Raw genomic sequence first — 21,890 nt, 5'->3', positions numbered from 1 at the left:
ATCAATGTCCATCTCTCTCTCTCTCACTCCGACCCACCCCCCGCCTCTCTGCATCTCTCATCCCCTGCCCCCCCCTCCATGTCTCTCCTCTCTCTCTCTGCGGGTGGGGGGGCTCCGCCCAGGCCTGGAGTGCAGCCTCTCTGAGATCTGGGACGGCCATTTCCTCTCTCAACCCCAGAGTCCACTCGGGTTACTCCGGAGCTCAACACAGTGCAAACGGGGGAGGGAGACGGTTCCCCTGGCCGTGCCTGTCTGCAGACGGGGGACCCTGGGCCTGGGCTCCGTGAGTCTCTGTACCCCAAGACATGAATGCATGCTTCTCCCTGCACCTTCTCTGTCCCTGTGTGATCTGAGTGGGGTGCAAGTGCCCCCGAGTGGGGGGGGGTGCCACACCGTGTGGTCTGTGTGTCACTGTGCTGGCCCCTGTGTGGCCACGTGTGCCTGGGGAGTGTGTGTGTGTGACCCCAGGTCCACACTTGGTCTTTTCAAGTTGTGGGGTACCCATGTGTGTGTGTGTGGTTGTGACTAGGTTTTTTTTTTTTTTTTTTTTTTTTTTAAGATTTATTTATTTGAAAGGCAGAGTTAGAGAGAGAGGGAAACAGAGATTTTCCAGCCACTGGTTCACTCTCCGGATGCCAGACCAAGTCCAGGAGCTCCATCTGGGTCTCCCACGCGGGTGCAGGGATCCAAGGACTTAGGCCGTCTTCTGCTGCTTTCCCAGGCCACAGCAGAGAGCTGGATCAGAAATGGAGCAGCCGGGACTCGAACTGGCGCCCAAACGGGATGCTGGCACTGCTGGCAGCAGCTTTATCCGGTAGTGCACAGTGCCAGCCCCTGCTACCATTTTTTTAAAAAAAGATTTATGTATTTATTTGAAAGTTACAGAGAGAGAGGCAGAGAGAGAGAGAGGTCTTGCATCCACTGGTTCACTCCCCAGATGGCTGCAACGGCCAGAGCTGTGCTGATCCGAAGTCAGGAGCCAGGAGCTCCCTCGGGGTCTCCCACGCGAGTGCAGGGGCCCAAGCACTTGGGCCATCCTCCACTGCCTTCCCGGGCCTCAGCAGAGAGCTGGGTTGGAAGTGGAGCAGCCAGGACTGGAACCAGCACCCACATGGGATGCTGGCTTTACCCCCTACGCCGCAGTGCCGGCCCCATCAACCATGTTTCAAATGTGCAATTCTTGCCTGAATCTATATGATGTCTTTAAAAAAAATTTTTTTTTTTTTGACAGGCAGAGTGGACAGTGTGAGAGAGAGACAGAGAGAAAGGTCTTCCTTTGCCGTTGGTTCACCCTCCAATGGCCGCCGCGGTTGGCGTGCTGCGGCCGGCACACGGCGCTGATCCCATGGCAGGAGCCAGGTGCTTCTCCTGGTCTCCCACGCGGGTGCAGGGCCCAAGGACTTGGGCCATCCTCCACTGCACTCCCTGGCCACAGCAGAGAGCTGGCCTGGAAGAGGGGCATCTGGGACAGGAGCGGTGCCCCAACCGGGACTAGAACCCGGTGTGCCGGTGCCGCAAGGCGGAGGATTAGCCTAGTGAGCCGTGGCGCCGGCCTTAAAAAAATTTTTTTTGGAGAGACAGAGAGACAGAAACAGAGGTTTCCCTGCCGTTGGTTCATCTCCCCGGTGGGCCAGGTCAAAACCAGAAGTCAGGAACGTGATCGTGGGAGGGCCCCGAGTACCCGGCGCCGCCCAAGCTGCACGTTGGCAGGAAGCTGGAACAGGAGCAGAGCCGGACCCGGGACTGATCTGGGACACGGGTATCCCAAGGAGGGTCTTAACCACTGTGCCAAGCGCCTGGGCCCCGGTACGTGTGTGTACCAGGCATGATTGCTGGACACACGCATGTACAGGGCAGCTCCACCTGCTCCTCGGTGTGCCCCGTGCGATGGTTCGCACGCTTGTTGGGCCTTGGGATGTGTGCGTTGGTGTGTTCGTGTCCAGTGTGGAAGCGGCATGCCATGCGTGTGAGTCCGGGAGCCAAGCTCCTCCCCTTCCAGCTGTGTGACTGCGGGCGAGTGGCTCACCCTCTCTGGGCTAGGAAATAAGGCAACAGCTCAGGGTAGGAGGATTAACATGGTGCAGAGCTCAGAGGTGAAGCTGACCCCCTGCAGGTGCCCGCTGGTGCTCGCCATCATCGTGTGTGTGTGTGTGTGTGTGTGTCTGGGGCGGGAGCCCCGCCGGCCGGCCAGCGCCTGCAGCCTCCCACGCTCTGTGCTGGGAGGAAGCGGAGGGCGGTCCAGGGCACTGACCTGTGTTATCAGCCTCTGGGGGCCTGGCAAGGCGGGGTGGGGGGTGTCTGGCGATTCTGCTTCAGTTCTCACGTGGGAAATGCTAAATATTTATAGTTGGGGCTCCAGTCCCAGGCTCCCGGGGCTGCCTCCCCAGCCTCCTCTCCCACCAGCCTGTCCCTGTCCCTGTCCCCAGCTCCCCGCTCAGAGCCCCTCCTGGACCCTGGGGCTCATCCTGGACTTGTGCCTGCTACGAGACCCCACCGGATTCGGGCTCTTGGCTGAGAGGTGAGAGGGTGGAAGTGCGGGCTGGATTCCATCTGTGCGGGGACCCCGCTTCTGCCTGGCGCTTGGTGGGGGTGGGAGGGTTCCCCTGCCCCCCTCTGCCCCCAGGCTGCACATGTTCCCCACCTCGCTCATCCAGCTCCAGCCTCATGGGCCTCCCTGCTGTTCCTTGGGCCTGCCCGGGGCAAAGATCAACCACTGGGCCTTTGCACTTGCTGCCTCTGTGTCTGGAATGTTCTCCCCCCCCCCCCCAGGCTTTGGTTCAAGCGTCACCTTTCCAGGGAGGGCCCCTCTAGCGAAATGCTCCCCCCTCCAACTCGGGACCCCCACCCCCTTCTCAGCCTCATTCTTCTAGGCACGGTCACCCTGACCTGGCTGTGGGCTGTTTGTTTTCTCATAGCTGGAGCCCCAGTGGCACGAAGACTGGGATTTTCTGTGTCCCCACTGCTTGGGGAGGGGGGTGAGTGTGTGAGCTCCAGGGCGTCAGCTGTGTATGAACCCCACAAGGCTGGGCTGGGGATGAGCCCCCAAATGAAGACGCCTGGGCCCTCAGAACACCCCTTGGCCGCCCCGGGGACATGAAGGTTTTGGAGACTGATCAGCAAACGGAAATTCAGGGAGCTAGTATTTTGGTAGGAGGATTCAGGCCATAAACATGGGAAACACATGGGGCCACCTGGGGAGGGGGTGAAGAACATGAAAATGGATACACAGTAACAGGCACCTTGACACAGTGGGTTAAGCGCCTGGCAATGCCTGCATCTGATATCGGATCGCAGGTTCCAGTCCCGGCTGCTCCCTTTCCAATCCAGCTCCCTGCTAATGTGCCTGGGAAAGCAGCGGGGGATGGCTCAGGTATCTGGGTCCCCGCACCCATGTGAAAGACCCGGATGGAGCTCCTGGCTCCTGACTTTGGCCTGGGCCAGCCCGGGTCATTGTGGCCATGCGGTGAGTGGACCAGGATGTGGTGGAAGATCTCCGTCTCTCCCTCTCTCTGTCGATCTCCTTTTCCAATAAATCTTTTAAAAATGTATTTTTCATTGTATTGGAAAGGCACAGAGATCGAAATCGTCCACCTGCTGGTTCGCTCCCCCAGCGCCTGCAGCAGCCAGGGCTGCGCCAGGCTGGAGTGAGAAGCTTGGAGCTCCACCTGGGTCTCCCGTGGGTGTCGGGCACCCAAGGACCTGAACCATCACCAGCTGGCTCCCAGGGTGCGCATGCGCACGGAGCTGGGCTTTCAACCTTGAACTCTGATGCGGGATGCAGGCATCCAAGGGGGCGCCCGAACCACGGAGCCAAACGCCCACCCTGAGAGGCTGGTGTGGGAGGAGGGGAAGGGAGGGGAGGGAGAAGACCAGGCAGAGGCTGGCTGCACGGACACCGGAGGACTTGGGAGCCACGGAGGGCTCTGGGCAGGGGGAACAGAGCTGAGGCTGGCGGCCAGGGAGGGAAGCAGCTCTCCTAAGGAAATCCAGACGTCCTGAGCCAGGAGTGGGGCAGGAGGTGGGGGTTTGGCGTGGAGGAATTCAGGGTATAAACAGAGGAGCCGGCCGGTCTGGGCCGGTCTGGCGGATGGGTTAGCTCTGCTGCGAAGACCAGACACGATGGCTCTGGGCTTCCGCCCTGCGGGCTGGAGAGGTGGGGAAACTCGGCCGTGCAACTCGCCCCACCCCACCTCCTCCCTCCCTCCCTCCCTCCCTCCCTCAGCTTCCCCAAGCCTCCTTCAATGCATCCCCCCACCCCAGCGGGGAGGCCCTTCTCCCTGCCACCCCTCTGGTTTCCTCCCTGTGCGTCACCTCCTCCAGGAAGCCTTCCCTGTCTGCACTTGCCTCAAAGATGCCCTTGCTCGCCCCCTCTCCCTCTCCCTCGATTTCCTGTTATTCCTGAACACACTCTCTTAACGCTGTCCGCCTACCGGGGCAGCCGTGTCTGGGGTCTGGTTTGCTCCCCTATCCGTATTCCTGGAGTCTTAAAGAGGACGCCGGTACACAGCAGGCGGCCCATGAATGCTTGGTGAACCAACGCAGGGGATCCGGCGGGTGTGGGCCGGGCGGGGGCTGAGGACCCGGAGCCACGCAGGTGCAGCCATGCGCGCTGCACCGCGTGAGAGCCCGGGGGCCGCCTCCTGCCCGTCTCTTCTCTCGCCTGCAGGTCCGCCATGGCCGCTCCCCGGCTGCGCGCGTGGCAGCTGCTGCTCCTGCTGGGCGCGTGGCGGGCGCGGGCCGCCGCCCCGCGCTGCACCTACACCTTCGTGCTGCCCCCGCAGAAGTTCACGGGCGCCGTCTGCTGGAGCGGCCCCGCGCCCGCGCGGCCCGCGCCCGAGGCCGCCAACGCCAGCGAGCTGGCGGCGCTGCGCACGCGCGTGGGCCGCCACGAGGAGCTGCTGCGCGAGCTGCAGCGCGTGGCCGCGGCCGACGGCGCCGTGGCCGGCGAGGTGCGCGCGCTGCGCAAGGAGAGCCGCGGCCTGAGCGCGCGCCTGGGCCAGCTGCGCGCGCAGCTGCAGCACGAGGCGGGGCCGGGGGCGGGGCCGGGGGCGGGGCCGGGGGCGGAGCCTGCCGCCGCCCTGGCCCTGCTGGGCGAGCGCGTGCTCAACGCGTCGGCCGAGGCGCAGCACGCGGCCGCGCGCTTCCACCAGCTGGACGTCAAGTTCCGCGAGCTGGCGCGGCTGGTCAGCCAGCAGAGCGGCCTCATCGCGCGCCTGGAGCGCCTGTGCCCGGGCGGCGCGGCCGGGCAGCAGCAGGTAAGCGCCCAGGCAGCCGCTGCCTCCCCGCGGACGGCCCCGGGGCCCCTGAGCCCCAGGCCACACGTGATTGGCAGCTGTCTACACGTGCAAGTATCCGGATGCTGCTGCCAGCAGGTAGTTCGACGCCGGGCGCTGCCGAGGGCCCCCAGGGGGCGCTATTGGGTCCCTTGCGTCCCGCACCCCAGCGCCAGGCTCCAAGCCTCCTCCTGGTCCACACTCCAGCCTCCTGCTGGGGGGGCAGCAGGCGGTGGCTCCAGGGCCTGCGTGCCTTCCAGGTGCGATGCCGGGGTTGAAATTCCCCGTGCCTGCTTGGGCCCTGGGTTGCAGGCATTTGGGGAGAGGGCTGGTGGGTGAGAGCCCACCCGCACATAAATAAGCCGTGGCTCACTTGGTTAATCCTCCGCCTGCAGCACCAGCATCCTTATGGGCACCGGTTCGAGTCCCGGTTGCTCCTCTTCCAGTCCAGCTCTCTGCTGTGGCCGGAAAGGCAGTGGAGGATGGCCCAAGTGCTTGGGCCCTGCAACCACGAGGGAGACCTGGAAGAAGCTCCTGCCTCCTGGCTTCAGATCGGCGTAGCTCTGGCTGTAGCGGCCATTTGGGGAGTGAACCATTGGACGGAAGACTTTTCTCTCTGTCTCTCTCTCTCACTGTCTAACTCTATCTGTCAAATAAATTTTAAAAAAAATAATAAGCTTTCTATGCACGGTTGTAAAACAAATTCATTTTATTTGAAAGGCAGGAGGAGAGAGAGAGAGAGGTGGAGAGAGACCATCCATCCACTGGTTCACTCCCCAAATGCCTACAACAGTTAAGGCTGGGGGCCAGGTCCCAAAGCCAAGAGGCTGGAACTCAACCTGGGTCTCCCACATGGGTGGCAGGGGCACAAGTGCTTAAGCCCCGCCCCCCCGCCCCCCCTCCCCCCGGTGCCTCCAAGAACACTCAGGAGCCGGGAGCTGGGCTGGACGCAGAGTAGCCACCAGCCAGTCCCATATGGGGTCAGCCAGTCCCATATGGGCTCAGCCGGTCCGATATGGGGTCAGCCAGTCTGATATGGGCTCAGCCAGTCCCATACGGGCTCAGCCGGTCCGATATGGGGTCAGCCAGTCTGATATGGGCTCAGCCAGTCCCATACGGGCTCAGCCGGTCCGATATGGGGTCAGCCAGTCTGATATGGGGTCGGTCAGCCAGTCTGATATGGGTTCAGCCAGTCCCATACGGGCTCAGCCAGTCCGATATGGGGTCAGCCAGTCCCATATGGGCTCAGCCAGTCCCATACGGGCTCAGCCAGTCCGATATGGGGTCAGCCAGTCTGATATGGGGTCAGCCAGTCTGATACGGGCTCAGCCAGTCCCATACGGGCTCAGCCGGTCCGATATGGGGTCAGCCAGTCTGATATGGGCTCAGCCAGTCCCATACGGGCTCAGCCAGTCCGATATGGGGTCAGCCAGTCTGATATGGGGTCAGCCAGTCCCATATGGGCTCAGCCAGTCCGATATGGGGTCAGCCAGTCTGATACGGGTTCAGCCAGTCCCATACGGGCTCAGCCGGTCCGATATGGGGTCAGCCAGTCTGATATGGGCTCAGCCAGTCCCATACGGGCTCAGCCGGTCCGATATGGGGTCAGCCAGTCTGATATGGGGTCAGCCAGTCTGATATGGGTTCAGCCAGTCCCATACGGGCTCAGCCGGTCCGATATGGGGTCAGCCGGTCCGATATGGGGTCAGCCAGTCTGATATGGGTTCAGCCAGTCCCATACGGGCTCAGCCGGTCCGATATGGGGTCAGCCAGTCTGATATGGGGTCAGCCAGTCCCATATGGGCTCAGCCAGTCCGATATGGGGTCAGCCAGTCTGATACGGGCTCAGCCAGTCCCATACGGGCTCAGCCGGTCCGATATGGGGTCAGCCAGTCTGATATGGGCTCAGCCAGTCCCATACGGGCTCAGCCGGTCCGATATGGGGTCAGCCAGTCTGATATGGGGTCAGCCAGTCTGATATGGGTTCAGCCAGTCCCATACGGGCTCAGCCGGTCTGATATGGGGTCAGCCAGTCTGATATGGGCTCAGCCAGTCCCATACGGGCTCAGCCAGTCCGATATGGGGTCAGCCAGTCCCATACGGGCTCAGCCAGTCCGATATGGGGTCAGCCAGTCTGATATGGGTTCAGCCAGTCCCATACGGGCTCAGCCGGTCCGATATGGGGTCAGCCAGTCTGATACGGGCTCAGCCAGTCCGATATGGGGTCAGCCAGTCCCATACGGGCTCAGCCAGTCCGATATGGGGTCAGCCAGTCTGATATGGGTTCAGCCAGTCCCATACGGGCTCAGCCGGTCCGATATGGGGTCAGCCAGTCTGATATGGGCTCAGCCAGTCCCATACGGGCTCAGCCGGTCCGATATGGGGTCAGCCAGTCCCATACGGGCTCAGCCAGTCCGATATGGGGTCAGCCAGTCTGATATGGGTTCAGCCAGTCCCATACGGGCTCAGCCGGTCCGATATGGGGTCAGCCAGTCTGATACGGGCTCAGCCAGTCCGATATGGGGTCAGCCAGTCCCATACGGGCTCAGCCAGTCCGATATGGGGTCAGCCAGTCTGATATGGGCTCAGCCGGTCCGATATGGGGTCAGCCAGTCTGATACGGGCTCAGCCAGTCCGATATGGGGTCAGCCAGTCCCATACGGGCTCAGCCGGTCCGATATGGGGTCAGCCAGTCTGATATGGGCTCAGCCAGTCCCATACGGGCTCAGCCAGTCCGATATGGGGTCAGCCAGTCTGATATGGGTTCAGCCAGTCCCATACGGGCTCAGCCAGTCTGATATGGGTTCAGCCAGTCCCATATGGGCTCAGACAGTCCGATATGGGGTCAGCCAGTCTGATATGGGTTCAGCCAGTCCCATACGGGCTCAGCCGGTCCGATATGGGGTCAGCCAGTCTGATATGGGCTCAGCCGGTCCGATATGGGGTCAGCCAGTCTGATATGGGCTCAGCCAGTCCCATACGGGCTCAGCCAGTCCGATATGGGGTCAGCCAGTCTGATATGGGCTCAGCCGGTCCGATATGGGGTCAGCCAGTCTGATATGGGCTCAGCCAGTCCCATACGGGCTCAGCCAGTCCGATATGGGGTCAGCCAGTCCCATATGGGCTCAGCCAGTCCCATACGGGCTCAGCCGGTCCGATATGGGGTCAGCCAGTCTGATATGGGCTCAGCCAGTCCCATACGGGCTCAGCCGGTCCGATATGGGGTCAGCCAGTCTGATATGGGGTCAGCCAGTCTGATATGGGTTCAGCCAGTCCGATATGGGGTCAGCCGGTCCGATATGGGGTCAGCCAGTCTGATATGGGTTCAGCCAGTCCCATACGGGCTCAGCCAGTCTGATATGGGGTCAGCCAGTCCCATATGGGCTCAGCCAGTCCGATATGGGGTCAGCCAGTCTGATATGGGCTCAGCCAGTCCCATACGGGCTCAGCCGGTCCGATATGGGGTCAGCCAGTCTGATATGGGGTCAGCCAGTCTGATACGGGCTCAGCCGGTCCGATATGGGGTCAGCCAGTCTGATATGGGGTCGGTCAGCCAGTCTGATATGGGCTCAGCCAGTCCCATACGGGCTCAGCCAGTCCGATATGGGGTCAGCCAGTCCCATACGGGCTCAGCCAGTCCGATATGGGGTCAGCCAGTCTGATATGGGTTCAGCCAGTCCCATACGGGCTCAGCCAGTCCGATATGGGGTCAGCCAGTCCCATATGGGCTCAGCCAGTCCGATATGGGGTCAGCCAGTCTGATACGGGCTCAGCCAGTCCCATACGGGCTCAGCCGGTCCGATATGGGGTCAGCCAGTCTGATATGGGCTCAGCCAGTCCCATATGGGCTCAGCCGGTCCGATATGGGGTCAGCCAGTCTGATATGGGGTCAGCCAGTCTGATATGGGTTCAGCCAGTCCCATACGGGCTCAGCCGGTCCGATATGGGGTCAGCCAGTCTGATATGGGCTCAGCCAGTCCCATACGGGCTCAGCCAGTCCGATATGGGGTCAGCCAGTCCCATACGGGCTCAGCCAGTCCGATATGGGGTCAGCCAGTCTGATATGGGTTCAGCCAGTCCCATACGGGCTCAGCCGGTCCGATATGGGGTCAGCCAGTCTGATACGGGCTCAGCCAGTCCCATACGGGCTCAGCCGGTCCGATATGGGGTCAGCCAGTCTGATATGGGGTCAGCCAGTCTGATACGGGCTCTGCCAGTCCCATATGGGCTCAGCCAGTCCGATATGGGCTCAGCCAGTCCGATATGGGGTCAGCCAGTCTGATACGGGCTCAGCCAGTCCCATATGGGCTCAGCCGGTCCGATATGGGCTCAGCCAGTCCGATATGGGGTCAGCCAGTCTGATACGGGCTCAGCCAGTCCCATATGGGCTCAGCCAGTCCGATATGGGCTCAGCCAGTCCGATATGGGGTCAGCCAGTCTGATACGGGCTCAGCCAGTCCCATATGGGCTCAGCCGGTCCGATATGGGCTCAGCCAGTCCGATATGGGGTCAGCCAGTCTGATATGGGGTCAGCCAGTCTGATATGGGGTCAGCCAGTCCCATACGGGCTCAGCCGGTCCGATATGGGGTCAGCCAGTCTGATACGGGCTCAGCCAGTCCGATATGGGGTCAGCCAGTCTGATATGGGCTCAGCCAGTCCCATACGGGCTCAGCCGGTCCGATATGGGGTCAGCCAGTCTGATATGGGGTCAGCCAGTCTGATATGGGTTCAGCCAGTCCGATATGGGGTCAGCCGGTCCGATATGGGGTCAGCCAGTCTGATATGGGTTCAGCCAGTCCCATATGGGCTCAGACAGTCCGATATGGGGTCAGCCAGTCTGATACGGGCTCAGCCAGTCCCATACGGGCTCAGCCGGTCCGATATGGGGTCAGCCAGTCTGATATGGGGTCAGCCAGTCCGATATGGGGTCAGCCAGTCTGATATGGGCTCAGCCGGTCCGATATGGGGTCAGCCAGTCTGATATGGGCTCAGTCAGTCCCATACGGGGTCATCCAGTCCAATATAGCATTTGGGCATCGCAAGGGGCAACTTAACCACTGTGCCAAGCACCCACGCTCCACGAGACACCCTCCTAGCACGTCCTGCGTCTCACTGGGTCCGAAGCCAGCCGCGTTCCGGTGGATTCTGGAACCTTCCCTTCCAGGGAGGGCTGGGGGCGGGACTCAGGGGGTTCAATACTCCCTGTTGCGTGGACGCTACTTTCTCCTAACTTTATGGAGAAGGAGGCTGAGGCACAGATGGAAATTCTGGGGGCGCTGGAGTGGGACTTTATGTCCGGCTCTAGTTAGGCTTTGGGCGGAGAAGGGCTGAGACGCCCCCTAGCTTGATTACTGCCTCTCTCGGCTCCGCCAGGTCCTGCCGCCACCCCTGGTGCCCGTGGTCCCCGTCAGCCTGGTGGGTGGTGGCATCAATGACACCAGGAGGCTGGACCCAGCCCCAGAGCCCCAGAGAGACCAGACCCTGAGACAGCAGGTGCCCTTGGCCTCTCCCGTGGCTGCAGGGCCACCTGCTGTCCCCACGAAGCCAGCAGGTAAGACCAGGGGGAGAGGGAGCCATGGGAAACCCAGGGCGGGGAGGGCGGTGCGAGTGAGCAGGGAGGGTTCCTTTGTTTTGATAACAGAACAGGGAGGAGGACTCTTATTCTGATAATACAATGAAGCATCAGGTCTGGGTGGGACACCAGTTCAGACCCCTGTCTCAGCATCCCACCCACACAGACCCTGGGAGGAAGCAGTGACCGCTCAAGCGATTGGGCGTCTGCCAGCTATATGACCTGGATCGAGTCTCTGGCTCCTGGCTTTGGCCTGGCCCAGTCCTGGCCATTGCAGGCATTTGGGGAGAAAACCTGGAATGAGAGTTCCCGGTCTCAGTCCCTCTGCCTCTCAAATAAATGAATAAAAAACACCAAAGTTCTTAGGACAGTACTGGAAATAGGAGAGGAGAGAGTCTTATTTTGGTAAGAAGGTGGGCGGGGGCAGTTAGGGCTGCTTCTTTGGCGCGAGGCAGAACTCTTATTTTGGCGAGGGGACCAATGACAATCAGGACTCTATGAGTCCAGCAAAGGATGGGTTGGCCCAGGCCATGCCACCCCGGTATCCGTTCGCCCACAGGCCCATGGCGGGATTGTGCAGAGGCCTACCACGCAGGCCTGCGGCAGAGCGGGGTGTACGAGCTGCGCCCGGGCCGGCACGTGGTGTCAGCGTGGTGCGAGCAGCGGCTGGAGGGCGGGGGCTGGACCGTGATCCAGCGGCGCCAGGACGGCTCCGTCAACTTCTTCACCACCTGGCAGCAGTACAAGGTGGGCGCGGGCGGGGCCAGACAGGCAGCAGGCGGGCGGCGGTGGGGCCGGGCGGGCAGTGGTGGGGCCGGGCGGGCAGCGGGCCTCCTGCTGACCTCTTTACTTTCCCGCGTGCACCTCCAGGTGGGTTTTGGGCGGCCAGACGGCGAGTACTGGCTGGGCCTCGAACCCGTGCACCAGCTCACCAGCCGCGGGGACCATGAGCTGCTGGTGCTCCTGGAGGACTGGGGGGGCCGTGGGGCCCGCGCCCACTACGACGGCTTCTCCCTGGAGCCCGAGAACGACCACTACCGCCTGCGGCTCGGCCAGTACCACGGTGATGCTGGGGACTCTCTCTCCTGGCACAATGACAAGCCCTTCAGCACCGTGGACAGGGACCGAGACTCTTATTCTGGTAAGGAGAGCTCTTATTCTGGTGGGAGGTAGGGGGTGTGGGGCTCTTATTCTGGTGAGGGAATGAAGGGAGGCAGGGGTAATAGTCCCCTCTGGCATAGATCAAAGTAAGCTCTTAGTCCAGCAAGAGAATAAACAAAGAACTTTTATTCTGATGAGGGGATGGGAAGCCTAGATTTATCTCTGCTGAAGCAAAAAGACTCAGGCGTTTCACTCTGGTGAACAGCAGGCGGTGGGAGTTAGGACTCTTATTCTAAAAGGAAATAAAATTTTTATTTATTTGACAATGGGTGGCAGTCTCCTAGTTTGCAGAAAAGGTGTGACTTATACTTTGGTAAGGAGATAGGGAAGAAATTAAGACTACTGGGCTGAAGAAAGTGGAAAGCCAGGGCTTCTATTTTGGTGAGGAGATGGAGGATCAGGGCTTATAGTCAACAAGATTGGGAAGGGCCAGGGGGTGCCTGGCAAAAGCCTTGACCTAGTGAGATGCTGGTAGAAGCTTTTATTCTGGTGAGGGGACATGGTCTCTCTCTCTCCCCCACCCCCTCCAGGTAACTGTGCCCTATACCAGCGGGGAGGCTGGTGGTACCATGCCTGTGCCCACTCCAACCTCAACGGCGTATGGCACCGGGGCGGCCACTATCGGAGCCGCTACCAGGACGGCGTCTACTGGGCGGAGTTCCGCGGCGGGGCGTACTCTCTCAAGAAGGTCGCCATGCTGATCCGGCCCCTGCGGCTGTGACGCCCCGCGCCTCGGTCCCCGGGAGCCCAGGGGACACTGCTCAGCAGGAGCCCAAGTTTCCTGCTCACACCTCCTGCGGGGCTCAGTGCTGAGGGCTGTCCCGCTGTGGCCGCCCAGATAAGGACCCTGGAGCCCTTCCCCCAGTATCTCAGACCCGCACGGCTCCCCGAGCGCGCTTAGGTCTTGGTGGGAGCTCGCGTTTTGTAACAACATAAAGCATCCCCGGAAGGGGTCTGGTTCGTATCTGGACTGGGCAGGAGTCACTCCTTGTGTCTGCCTTCCTCCTCCTCCTCCTCCTCCTCCTCTTCCTCCTCTTCCTTGAGGTCCTCCAGGATGAGGTTGTCCAGGTCTTCCAGGAGGCCACACTGGCTCAGGCACGTGGCCACCGTGGAGCCACTGCTGACGTGCAGGTTGCTGGGGTGCAGCACCTGGGGTAGATGGTTCTGCTTCCGGCTCTTGGGGTGGGCACAGGACGTCTCGGGCACGTGCGGCTCTGGGGACAGAGCAGTGCTGAGGGCGTGTGGCTCCGGGGACAAGGGAGCTGGGGCCACGTGGGAGCTCTGGGGAGGCCACAGGAGAGGGGGCCGGAGCTGTGGGAAAGGGACCCCGCTATGCGGGACGGGGGTGTTGCCTGAGGCTGAAGTCACGGCGGACTCCCGGGAGGAGGAGAGGCTAAGGGCACACAGGAGCCTGGAGACACCGCCCGGAGCCGGAGCCCAGGGCCTCACCTCGACGGTTGTAGCAGTCGGCGGCCGAGCAGGAGTGGGTGTGCGTGCTGCGTCGGCCCGTGTCCCGGTCCCAGCGTGGAGGGAGGATCCGTGTGGGGTACACAGGAAAGCCGCAGCCGTAGCAGGGCGAGGGGGACCCCATCTGTGCCCAGCCCCTGGTGGTGGGCAGGGACTATGAGGATGGGAGGTGGGGCCGGGCTGGGGCAGGGTGGGGGGCGGGGCGGGGTCAGCACCCTCACCGGAAGTTGTGCCGGCACTTGGGGCAGTGGAACTCAGCCAGGCCCCACATCTTGTCGGCTGGCACCGGGTCGTAGCGCCTGCGGCATTTCCGGCACCGAGACACCTGTGGTGGTGGGGGTGCACACAGGGGTCAAGGTCGCCGACTTGACCTTGGCAGCCTGACACCGACCACCGACACCTGGCCCGTCACCGGCCAGCGTACAAACCTCAGCTTCCGCCATCTCCCCGTCCCCCCTGCTTTCTCCCAGGGGACCTGGATGCCCCATTTAGGGTCGTGGCTTTGGAGTCAGGTTCGATTTCTGCCGTGGCTCGCAACCAGCGGGGTCGGAGGTCAGAAGTGCAGCTCCGGGTCACCGGGTGGGATGCGGGTCAAGCTCGGAGGTCAGAGGTCAGGGGTCGGGAGGGGTGTTCAGGACAGAAACCAAGGTCAAGTTTTAGGCGGTCACCTCCTTCCGCTGGGGCACACGGCGCCACCAGACGTGGTCGCAGGAGGAGCAGGCGAACTGCCTGTCTACGGCAGGGATTAGGTCATCCTGGGCCCGCTGGAACATGCGTAGGTTGGCCTCCGTCAGCGGCAGGAGGGAGGTGGCCACGGCCTGCGGGACGGGCAGGGTGGGGTCAGGGGCCACCGTTCTTTGCCTTGCACACATCTGCCGCTGCAGGGTCTTAGTCCACCCGTACAAGGATGGACTGGTCCGTAACTAATGTCCCCACATGCCGCCACCCCCACGCGGGTCCCCCTGGCCAGCGGCCAGCTCACCTGGATGTCTCGGTCCTGCTTCATGTCCTCTGGGGGGTCCTGCGTGGAGACGCCAGGGGCAGAAACTGGGGCAGGCACTCGGGCCTCCCCTTCACCCGTTTTTGCTGGGGGAGGGGCCTCCGTTCTGGGCTCCCAGGTGGCTGCCCAGAGCTCGGAGCAGGTGCACGGCTTCCCTTACCCGTTCTGTTAGCCCCGACAGGTGGGCGCACCTGTTCTCGCCATTGCTCATGTGGGGAAACTGAGGCCCAGAGGCAGGGGAGAGCTTGCCTGAGATCACCCAAACGCCCGCAAAAGCCAGGGCTGGGCCAGGCCGAAGCCAGGAGCCTGGAGCTCCATCCGGGTCTCCCACGTGGGCGGCGGGGGCCCAAGCTCTCAAACCATCCCTGCCACCTCCCAGCGTGTGCATGGCAAGAAGCCGGACAGGAAGAGGCGGAGCTGGACTCCAACCAGGCATTCCGCACCCGCTCGCTCGCCAGCTATTTGAGGCCCCGTGGCTTTCGGCTAGTGCTTGGGGCTCTGGATTTGAACAGACACAGGTTCAAGTCCTGGCTTTGGCACTTTCGGCTGTGAGAACGTGGGCAGACCACTCATTGCCCCAGGGCCCCCGGAGAAGGCACGACTTCACCAGCGTGCCTCAGTGCTGGTCTGTAAAGTGGCTGATCACTAGCAGGTCCTGGCTCGTGCGGTGATCACACAAGTCAGTCCCTGGAACCTGGCCCCTCGGGGAAGTGCCGGGTCAATGATTACCCTCTGTGATTGTTTCTATCACACGCTTTATGCCTATAAAGATTCGGATGCGCACTTTATTATGAGCTCACGGCCGCTCTCTGGGTAGGAGAGGTCCAGCCCTTGCCACACCAAGCCAGTCATCACTCATTCATTTGCTCAACACAAGGGCTGCCCTACCCACCTCCCTTCCCCCAACCTAGCCTTTCCACCTCTTCTGGGGGTCAGTTCCCTCTCTCCCCTCCCAGCCTATGCTACCTGTCACCTCTCCCCTCCTTTTCCATCCCAGGGCTCACTCCTGCCTGTCAAGCCTTTGCGTCACCTCCTCCAGGGAGTCTTCCCTGACTTCCTGGGCTCCCTGGTGATGATGGTGGTGTCAATCTCGGCTCCTCCCGCTGCTCCGCTCAGTGGAACACAATCAGCACTTAATGAGCGCCTACTGTTTGCAGGCTCCCTGGCCCAGTGGATGACTGAGGAAGGCGCTGTGTGTGGCTGGCCCTGCTAGCTCCAGAGGGTCCCCCCCCGGCTCTGCCGCCCGGTACCCCGACCTTGGAGACCAGGGGACAGGTTACCTGCGCGTCCAGGTCGTTACTGAGCTCCTGTCCGTCCTTCTGCTTCACCCCTGGCGGGATAAGAGCAGGGCCCCTGAGCGGCCTGCGCCGCCCAGACCCTCCCGCGCCACGCCCCCTCGGCGCCGGCCCGGGGACCCCCGCGCTCACCATACACGATGGAGCGACCCACGCCGGTGTGGTCGCTGCCGAATTTCCTCATCAGAGCCCCGGCCTTCTTGGGCGACACCTTCCCATAAAACTTCTCCCGGAGGCGCCGGACGCTCTTCTCCAACTGGGACGGGGGACAGGTGGGCTCCGGTGGGGGGGGGGGGGACGAGCCGCCGCCCCTCCCCCAGCTCCAGGTACCATTCCGGGGACCTGAACTTTAGCCTTGGTTTTGGCCTCCGCCCCCTCCCCCCTTCCCACCACCTCTCCACGACATTTCCTGCACAATCTCCAAGTCCCTACAGGGTCTGGGGGAGGGAGCGGACGGCGGGCGCGGGTCCCAGCCTACGGGTGGGGCGCACAGGTAAGCCCTGGGTCTGACCCCTGACCCCGCAGCCCCCGCTTTTCCTCGGGGGAGGCCGCGCTTCGCTCCGGAGGCGGGGGACGTGAGCCGCGCGCTCCTCTCCGAGGGGGGCCCCGGGCGCCCGCCCTGAGCAAGGGATGGGATGCGGATGGGGGTCCCCCAGGAACTGCGGAGCCCCTCGGCGCCCCCGGGCCCTCCTCGGCGCCTGCCGCGGGCCCCTCGGCTCGCGGCCGTGGCCATCGCCTACCTCCACACCTTCCTGAGACATGGTGGTGGCGCGCAGGTCCCCGCGAGGGTCCGCACTGCGTGGCTCAGCCGCCCTCCTCGCTGGGCGCGCCCGTCGGTCCGGCCGCCGCGCAGGGCAGGGGGCGGGGTCTCGCGGCCGGCTCCGCCCTTCTGCCCGGGCCGGGTCTTTCGCTTTCGATTCCGAAGTGGGGAACGGATGCGCTGGCTCCGCCCCGGCTCCGCCTCTGCACTTGCGCCCCAAACCCGGGCGGGCGCGCGGGGTCTGCGCCCTGCGGCGGAGCGCGCGCACCTCGGGCGGGGGAGGCGGCGCGGCCTCTGCAGTCGGTCACATGTCCCCACGCTGCGCGGGGGCCGCGTCTTCACGTCCCCCGTGGGGGCGGGGCCGCCTCCGAAGGCAGCGGCGGGTCCCCGCGCCCCCCACTCCCCGCGTGCGCTCCCACGGACCGGGCGCTTGTTAGGACCTGGGGTGTGTGTGTGTGGAGGGGGGTCCCTCCTCCCCTGCTCTTGAGTTCCCGACCCGGCCACTGTGACGTTTCTGATCCTCAGTTTATCGCTCTGTAAAATGGGAATGATCCATAGGTGCTTGTGAAAAACACAGGCTGATGGGCCCCAGCTTTTTGGGGGCGCTTTAGAAATGTGCATTTTATTTTTTAAAAGTTGTATTTATTTGGATGGCAGAGATAAAGAGAGAGAGTGTGCATTCCCATTTGCTGGTGGACTCCCTAAATGCCTGGGCCAGGCCGAAGCCAGGAGCAGGCAACTCAATCTGGGCCTCCCACGTGGGTGGCAGGGACCCAAGTACTTGAGCCGCCACCTGCTGCCTCCCGGGGCTGTGCTATAGTAGGAAGCTGGCTTCTGGATCAGAGCCCAGGAGTTCAGCTCAGGCCATGCAGGCCTCTCAAGTGTCCCGTTAACCCTCTCAAGCCACATGCTTGCCTTGGAATCTGCATTTTCAGAGTCGAGAGAAGCAAGCACCTGCGTTTTCTCAGGCCCCTGCACGGAGCTGCGGACACTTTGGGCCAGTAGCTCTTTGCCATGGGGATCTGTTCCCGGCGCCAGTGCCCTAGATGCCAGTGGCATCTCCGTCCCGAGTCGTGGCCTCCTCAGAAGTGGCCTCCGGATACTGCTGGAAGCGCTGGAATCAGGGGCAGGCAAAATAAAGATTCCAAAAAAAAAAAAAAAAAAACCCTACTTTTTCAATTTTACACCCCTGTCAGGGCGAATGGGGAGGCGCCATCCCCAGATGGGCAGGCGTTTGGAAATTGTATACAAGTACTGCGGCATTCATGGGGACCGTGGAGGTTCCTCAGGCACTTCAAAACACAGGGCAGTGTTGGGCGCAGAGGTTTCGCTGCCGCCTGGGACGCCGGCATCCCATCTTCGAGTGCCAGGGTTTGAATCCCAGCTCCTGACTCCAGCGCCCTGCTGATGCGCACCCTGGGAGGCACCAGGAGATGGCTCAGGTGCCCGGGGCTCCTGCCACCTCCGGGGGAGACCTGGAGGGAACTCTTGGCTCCTGGCTTTGGTCTGGCCCAGTGTTGGATGTTGTAGGCATTTGGGGAGGGAACCAGCGCATGGGAGATCTCTGTCTTTCAAATAAATAAAATCAATTATTCAGTTAAAAATACACCTACCATAGGATTCGTCAGTCCTACAACAGGCACGCCCCTGTCACCCATGGAGGAGACCCGGCTGGAGTTCCCAGCTCTTGGCTTCCACCTGGCCCAGCCCTGGCTGTTGCAGGTACCTGGGAAGTGATTCAGCAGATGGAAGATCTCTCTCCCTCTTGCTTTCAAATAAAATGAAAATAAAAATATAATTTTTTTTTTGGCATTCCTCTGGGTGGTATGGTGATCCTCCCCTAGAGTTGAAGCCATCTCTAGCTGACTTACAAGACTTGATACAATGTAAGTGCTCTGTAGTTGTTACACTGTCTTGTTACCAGACTACCCACAAGGAAGAAGCCTTTATTTGTTCAACGCAGATACAATCTTTTCCTCCAAACTTGCAGCTGGGCGGAAACAGAACCGACCCGGCCACCAGGCGGAGGCACTGCCTCCCCGCTATGAGTTCCACTTGAGTTCTTGTCGTTGTCCCCACCTGGACAGACCAGGCTTGTTTGCATGGTGGCGTATCACCACATCATATCCTTTATTTCCACTTATTTTTAAATTTGTACTTATTTGAAAGGCAGAGAGACAGAAATAGAGAAAGAGAGAGAGGGAGAGAGAGATATCTTCCATTTGCTGGGTCACTCCCCAAATGCCTGCATCAACCAGGGCTGAGCCAGTTCAGAGCCAGGAGTCGGGAACTCCATCCGGGGCTCCCACGTGGGTGGCAGGGGCCCAGGGGCTCCGGCCATCACTGCCGCCTCCCAGGGCGTGCACCCGCAGGAAGCTGGAGTCAGGAGCGCATGCCTGATACAGGAGGAGGCAGCCCATGTGGTGTCTGGATGCTGTGCCAAGTGCCCGCCCGTGCACATTTTTATAAAAAATTGTGGAAAATGAGGAAACGCATGTGCTGAGAACAGTGATAAGAAGGGAAGCCTGGGGCTGGCGCTGTGGCATAGTGGGTAAAGTCGCCACTTGCCATTCTGTCATCCCATATGGGCGCTGGTTCGAGTCCCGGCTGCTCCACTTCCCATCCAGCTCTCTGCTGTGGCCTGGGAAAGCAGTGGAAGATGGCCGAAGTCCTTGGGCCCCTGCACCCACGTGGGAGACCCGGAAGAAGCTCCTGGCTCCTGGCTTCAGATTGGTGCAGCTCCAGCCATTGCTGCCATCTGGGGAGTGAACCAGCGGATGGAAGACCTCTCTCTCTCTCTCTCTCCGAATTGAGTCAAAGATGCAGCTCATGAGAGCCGTTCATTCATGAATTTGTCGGACAGGCCCCTAGTCCCTGCTGTACACCAGGCCTGGCCCTGGCTGCGTCCCCACATTGGACACCATTTCCGCTCTTCTGCAGCTCACGGTCTTGATGGAAAAGAGAAACAGGGAGGTGATATCGCAAATTATTTTAAAAAATAACTGAGAGATCCACGAGAAAGCAGCACACATGGGGACGTGACCCGGGAAGGGTGATCACCGAGGGCTTCCTGAAGGAGGTGCCCTCGAGCTGCAACTGTAACACCTGGAAGTGCTACAGGTGCTTTAACTGTGTATCTCATTTAATCCTCACAGCCAGTCTCTGAAGCCGGAGGCAATATTGCAAATGGGAAAAGAGGTTTAAGAGCCCACTCCAAGTCACTGCAAAGGATAAAGAGAAGTGACCCAGGTGACAAAGGAAAAAAGCCGTATGGGTGCAGGTCATGTTGTGTGTGGATCAGCCCGACGCAGCCCCACGTGGGACCCAAGCCCTTGAGCTGCCTCCCAGGACGTGTGCGTTAGCAAGAAGCTGGGATTGGAAGCGGAGCTGGGGCTGAAACCCAGGCACTGTGATTGGGGTGCAGGCATCTTTTCTTTTTAAACCTTTATTTGAAAGGCAGAGTCACTTACACACACACACACACAGAGGGAGGGAGCAAGAGCCCTTCTATCTGCTGGTTCACGCCCCATATAGCCTCAGCAGCCAGATCTGGACCAGGCTGAAGCCAGGAGCTCTCTCCAGATCTCTCAGGTGGCTGCAGGGGCCCAAGCACTTGGGCCATTGTCCACTGCCTTCCCAGGTGCATTGGCAGGGAGCTGGCTCGGAAGCAGAGCAGCCAGGACTCAGATCAACCCTCGGGTATGGAATCCCAGCCTTGCAGGTGGTGGCTTAACCCGCTGTGTCACGACACTGGCCCCGAACGAACGCAGGCACCTTAGGTGTTGTCTTAACCGCTGCACCAGATGTCCACTCCCTAAACTTATCTTTTATTTTTTTGTTATTTTTATTTTTTATTTTTTTATTTTTTGACAGGCAGAGTGGACAGTGAGAGAGAGAGACAGAGAGAAAGGTCTTCCTTTTGCCATTGGTTCACCCTCCAATGGCCGCTGTGGCCAGCACATCGTGCTGATCCGAAGCCAGGAGCCAGGTGCTTCTCCTGGTCTCCCATGCGGGTGCAGGGCCCAAGGACTTGGGCCAACCTCCACTGCCTTCCCGGGCCATAGCAGAGAGCTGGCCTGGAAGAGGGGCAACTGGGACAGAATCTGGCGCCCCGACCAGGGCTAGAACCTGGTGTGCCGGCGCCGCAAGGCGGAGGATTAGCCTAGTGAGCCGCGGCACCGGCTAAGCTTATCTTTGAATTCCATGCTCTTCACGCACTTTTGGGAGCCTGTTTGTTGATGGAATTTATCCTGGTGCGTACACAGGAAGAAGTCTGCAGACAGAACCCAAATGCGTGCATTTCGGCAGGTGTCCCTCCTCAGCACCGTTATTTTCCATAGTTCACATTTCTGGAACAACCGAGTTGCTTTTGCAATAAGCATCTACCATTGTACAATCAGAAAACACAGACCCAGAGAGATTAATGCAATTATTTTTAAAAAAATCACAGGTATAAAACCCTGCAAATAGATCTTTGACAACGGCACCTAGGAGGTGAGAATTAACGCAGGGTTTGATGGGGTGGGTGGTGCCTATGGAATGGATGTTATAGCCCAGAAAATCTTTTGTGCAGGTTTGAGAAGTCAGCTCCCAGTGCAGGCTCGGGTTCTGCGCAAAAGTTGAGTAACCTGTTTGGGGGCTCTGCTCAAGTGAACTTGGCCAGTAAGGAATTCCCTGTTGGCTGAAATAAATACCAGGATGGTACAGTAGGTAGGTCGGTCACTCGCTGGGTGCAGGTTCTCTGTGCGGTGTGCCCTGGTGCCCTGGGCCTTAGGTGTCCTTTGTCCCTGTTGTGGATGGAGCAGCTCAGTGTCGGGGTTTGAATAGCTTTGTCCCAGCCCCTTTTTAAAAGATTTTATTTACTGGGGCCAGCATTGTGGCGTAGAAGGTTAAGCTTCTGTCTGCAGTGCCGGCATCCTATATGGATGCTGGTTCAAGTCCCAGCTGTTCCACTTCCAATCCAGCTCCCTGATAATGTGCCTGGGAAAGCAGCAAAAAACAAAAAACAAAACAAAACAAAAAAACCAAAAAAACAAAAACAAAAAAACCCTCAAGTTCTTGGGCCCCTGCATCCACATGGAAGACCTGGAAGAAGCTCCTGGCTCCTGGCTTCAGCCTGGCCCAGCTCTGGCCGTTGTAGCCATTTGGAGAGTGAATGAGTAGATGGAAGATCTCGCTCTGTCTCTGTATCTCTGCCTTTCAAATTATATCAATGAATATAAATAAATATTTGAAGGGGGGGAGAAATCTTCCATTTGCTCCCTAAATGGCTGCAACAGCTGGAACTGGGCTGGTCCAAAGCCAGGAGCTTCTTCCAGGTCTCCCACATGAGTGCAGGGGGCCAAGCACTTGGGCCATCTT

The 21,890-nt window shown here is 60.5% G+C and overlaps 2 protein-coding genes across 2 annotated transcripts; one reads left to right on the top strand and one right to left on the bottom strand.

Moving 5' to 3' along the window:
* Window positions 1–194: 194 nt before the first annotated feature.
* Window positions 195–12,977, top strand: ANGPTL6 (angiopoietin like 6). Its single transcript, XM_062178949.1, has 7 exons — window positions 195–283; window positions 2,427–2,518; window positions 4,667–5,255; window positions 10,648–10,825; window positions 11,406–11,593; window positions 11,717–11,987; window positions 12,538–12,977. The coding sequence occupies exons 3-7, from the start codon at window positions 4,674–4,676 to the stop codon at window positions 12,726–12,728; spliced, it is 1,410 nt and encodes a 469-aa protein (XP_062034933.1). The 5' UTR covers window positions 195–283; window positions 2,427–2,518; window positions 4,667–4,673; the 3' UTR covers window positions 12,729–12,977.
* On the bottom strand, window positions 12,954–16,612 carry SHFL (shiftless antiviral inhibitor of ribosomal frameshifting). Its single transcript, XM_062178950.1, has 8 exons — window positions 16,510–16,612; window positions 15,902–16,025; window positions 15,755–15,804; window positions 14,457–14,495; window positions 14,143–14,292; window positions 13,696–13,799; window positions 13,457–13,611; window positions 12,954–13,221 (listed from the first exon to the last, which is right to left on the bottom strand). The coding sequence occupies exons 1-8, from the start codon at window positions 16,528–16,530 to the stop codon at window positions 12,989–12,991; spliced, it is 876 nt and encodes a 291-aa protein (XP_062034934.1). The 5' UTR covers window positions 16,531–16,612; the 3' UTR covers window positions 12,954–12,988.
* Between the last annotated feature and the right edge of the window lie 5,278 nt (window positions 16,613–21,890).

This window comes from Lepus europaeus, chromosome 20 (genome assembly GCF_033115175.1).
Source record: "Lepus europaeus isolate LE1 chromosome 20, mLepTim1.pri, whole genome shotgun sequence".
NCBI lineage: Eukaryota > Metazoa > Chordata > Mammalia > Lagomorpha > Leporidae > Lepus > Lepus europaeus.
This window is presented reverse-complemented; position numbering and strand designations above follow the sequence as displayed.

Excerpts from the sequence above, each read along its gene's own strand:
- ANGPTL6 (XM_062178949.1), top strand. The coding sequence starts at position 4,674 with ATGGCCGCTCCCCGGCTGCGCGCGTGGCAGCTGCTGCTCCTGCTGGGC. Across the intron at positions 5,256-10,647 it reads GCGCGGCCGGGCAGCAGCAG|GTCCTGCCGCCACCCCTGGT; the intron begins GTAAGCGCCCAG and ends CGGCTCCGCCAG. Across the intron at positions 10,826-11,405 it reads TGTCCCCACGAAGCCAGCAG|GCCCATGGCGGGATTGTGCA; the intron begins GTAAGACCAGGG and ends GTTCGCCCACAG.
- SHFL (XM_062178950.1), bottom strand. The coding sequence starts at position 16,530 with ATGTCTCAGGAAGGTGTGGAG. Across the intron at positions 16,026-16,509 it reads TGTCTCAGGAAGGTGTGGAG|TTGGAGAAGAGCGTCCGGCG; the intron begins GTAGGCGATGGC and ends CCCCCGTCCCAG. Across the intron at positions 14,293-14,456 it reads AGCAGGACCGAGACATCCAG|GCCGTGGCCACCTCCCTCCT; the intron begins GTGAGCTGGCCG and ends CCCGTCCCGCAG.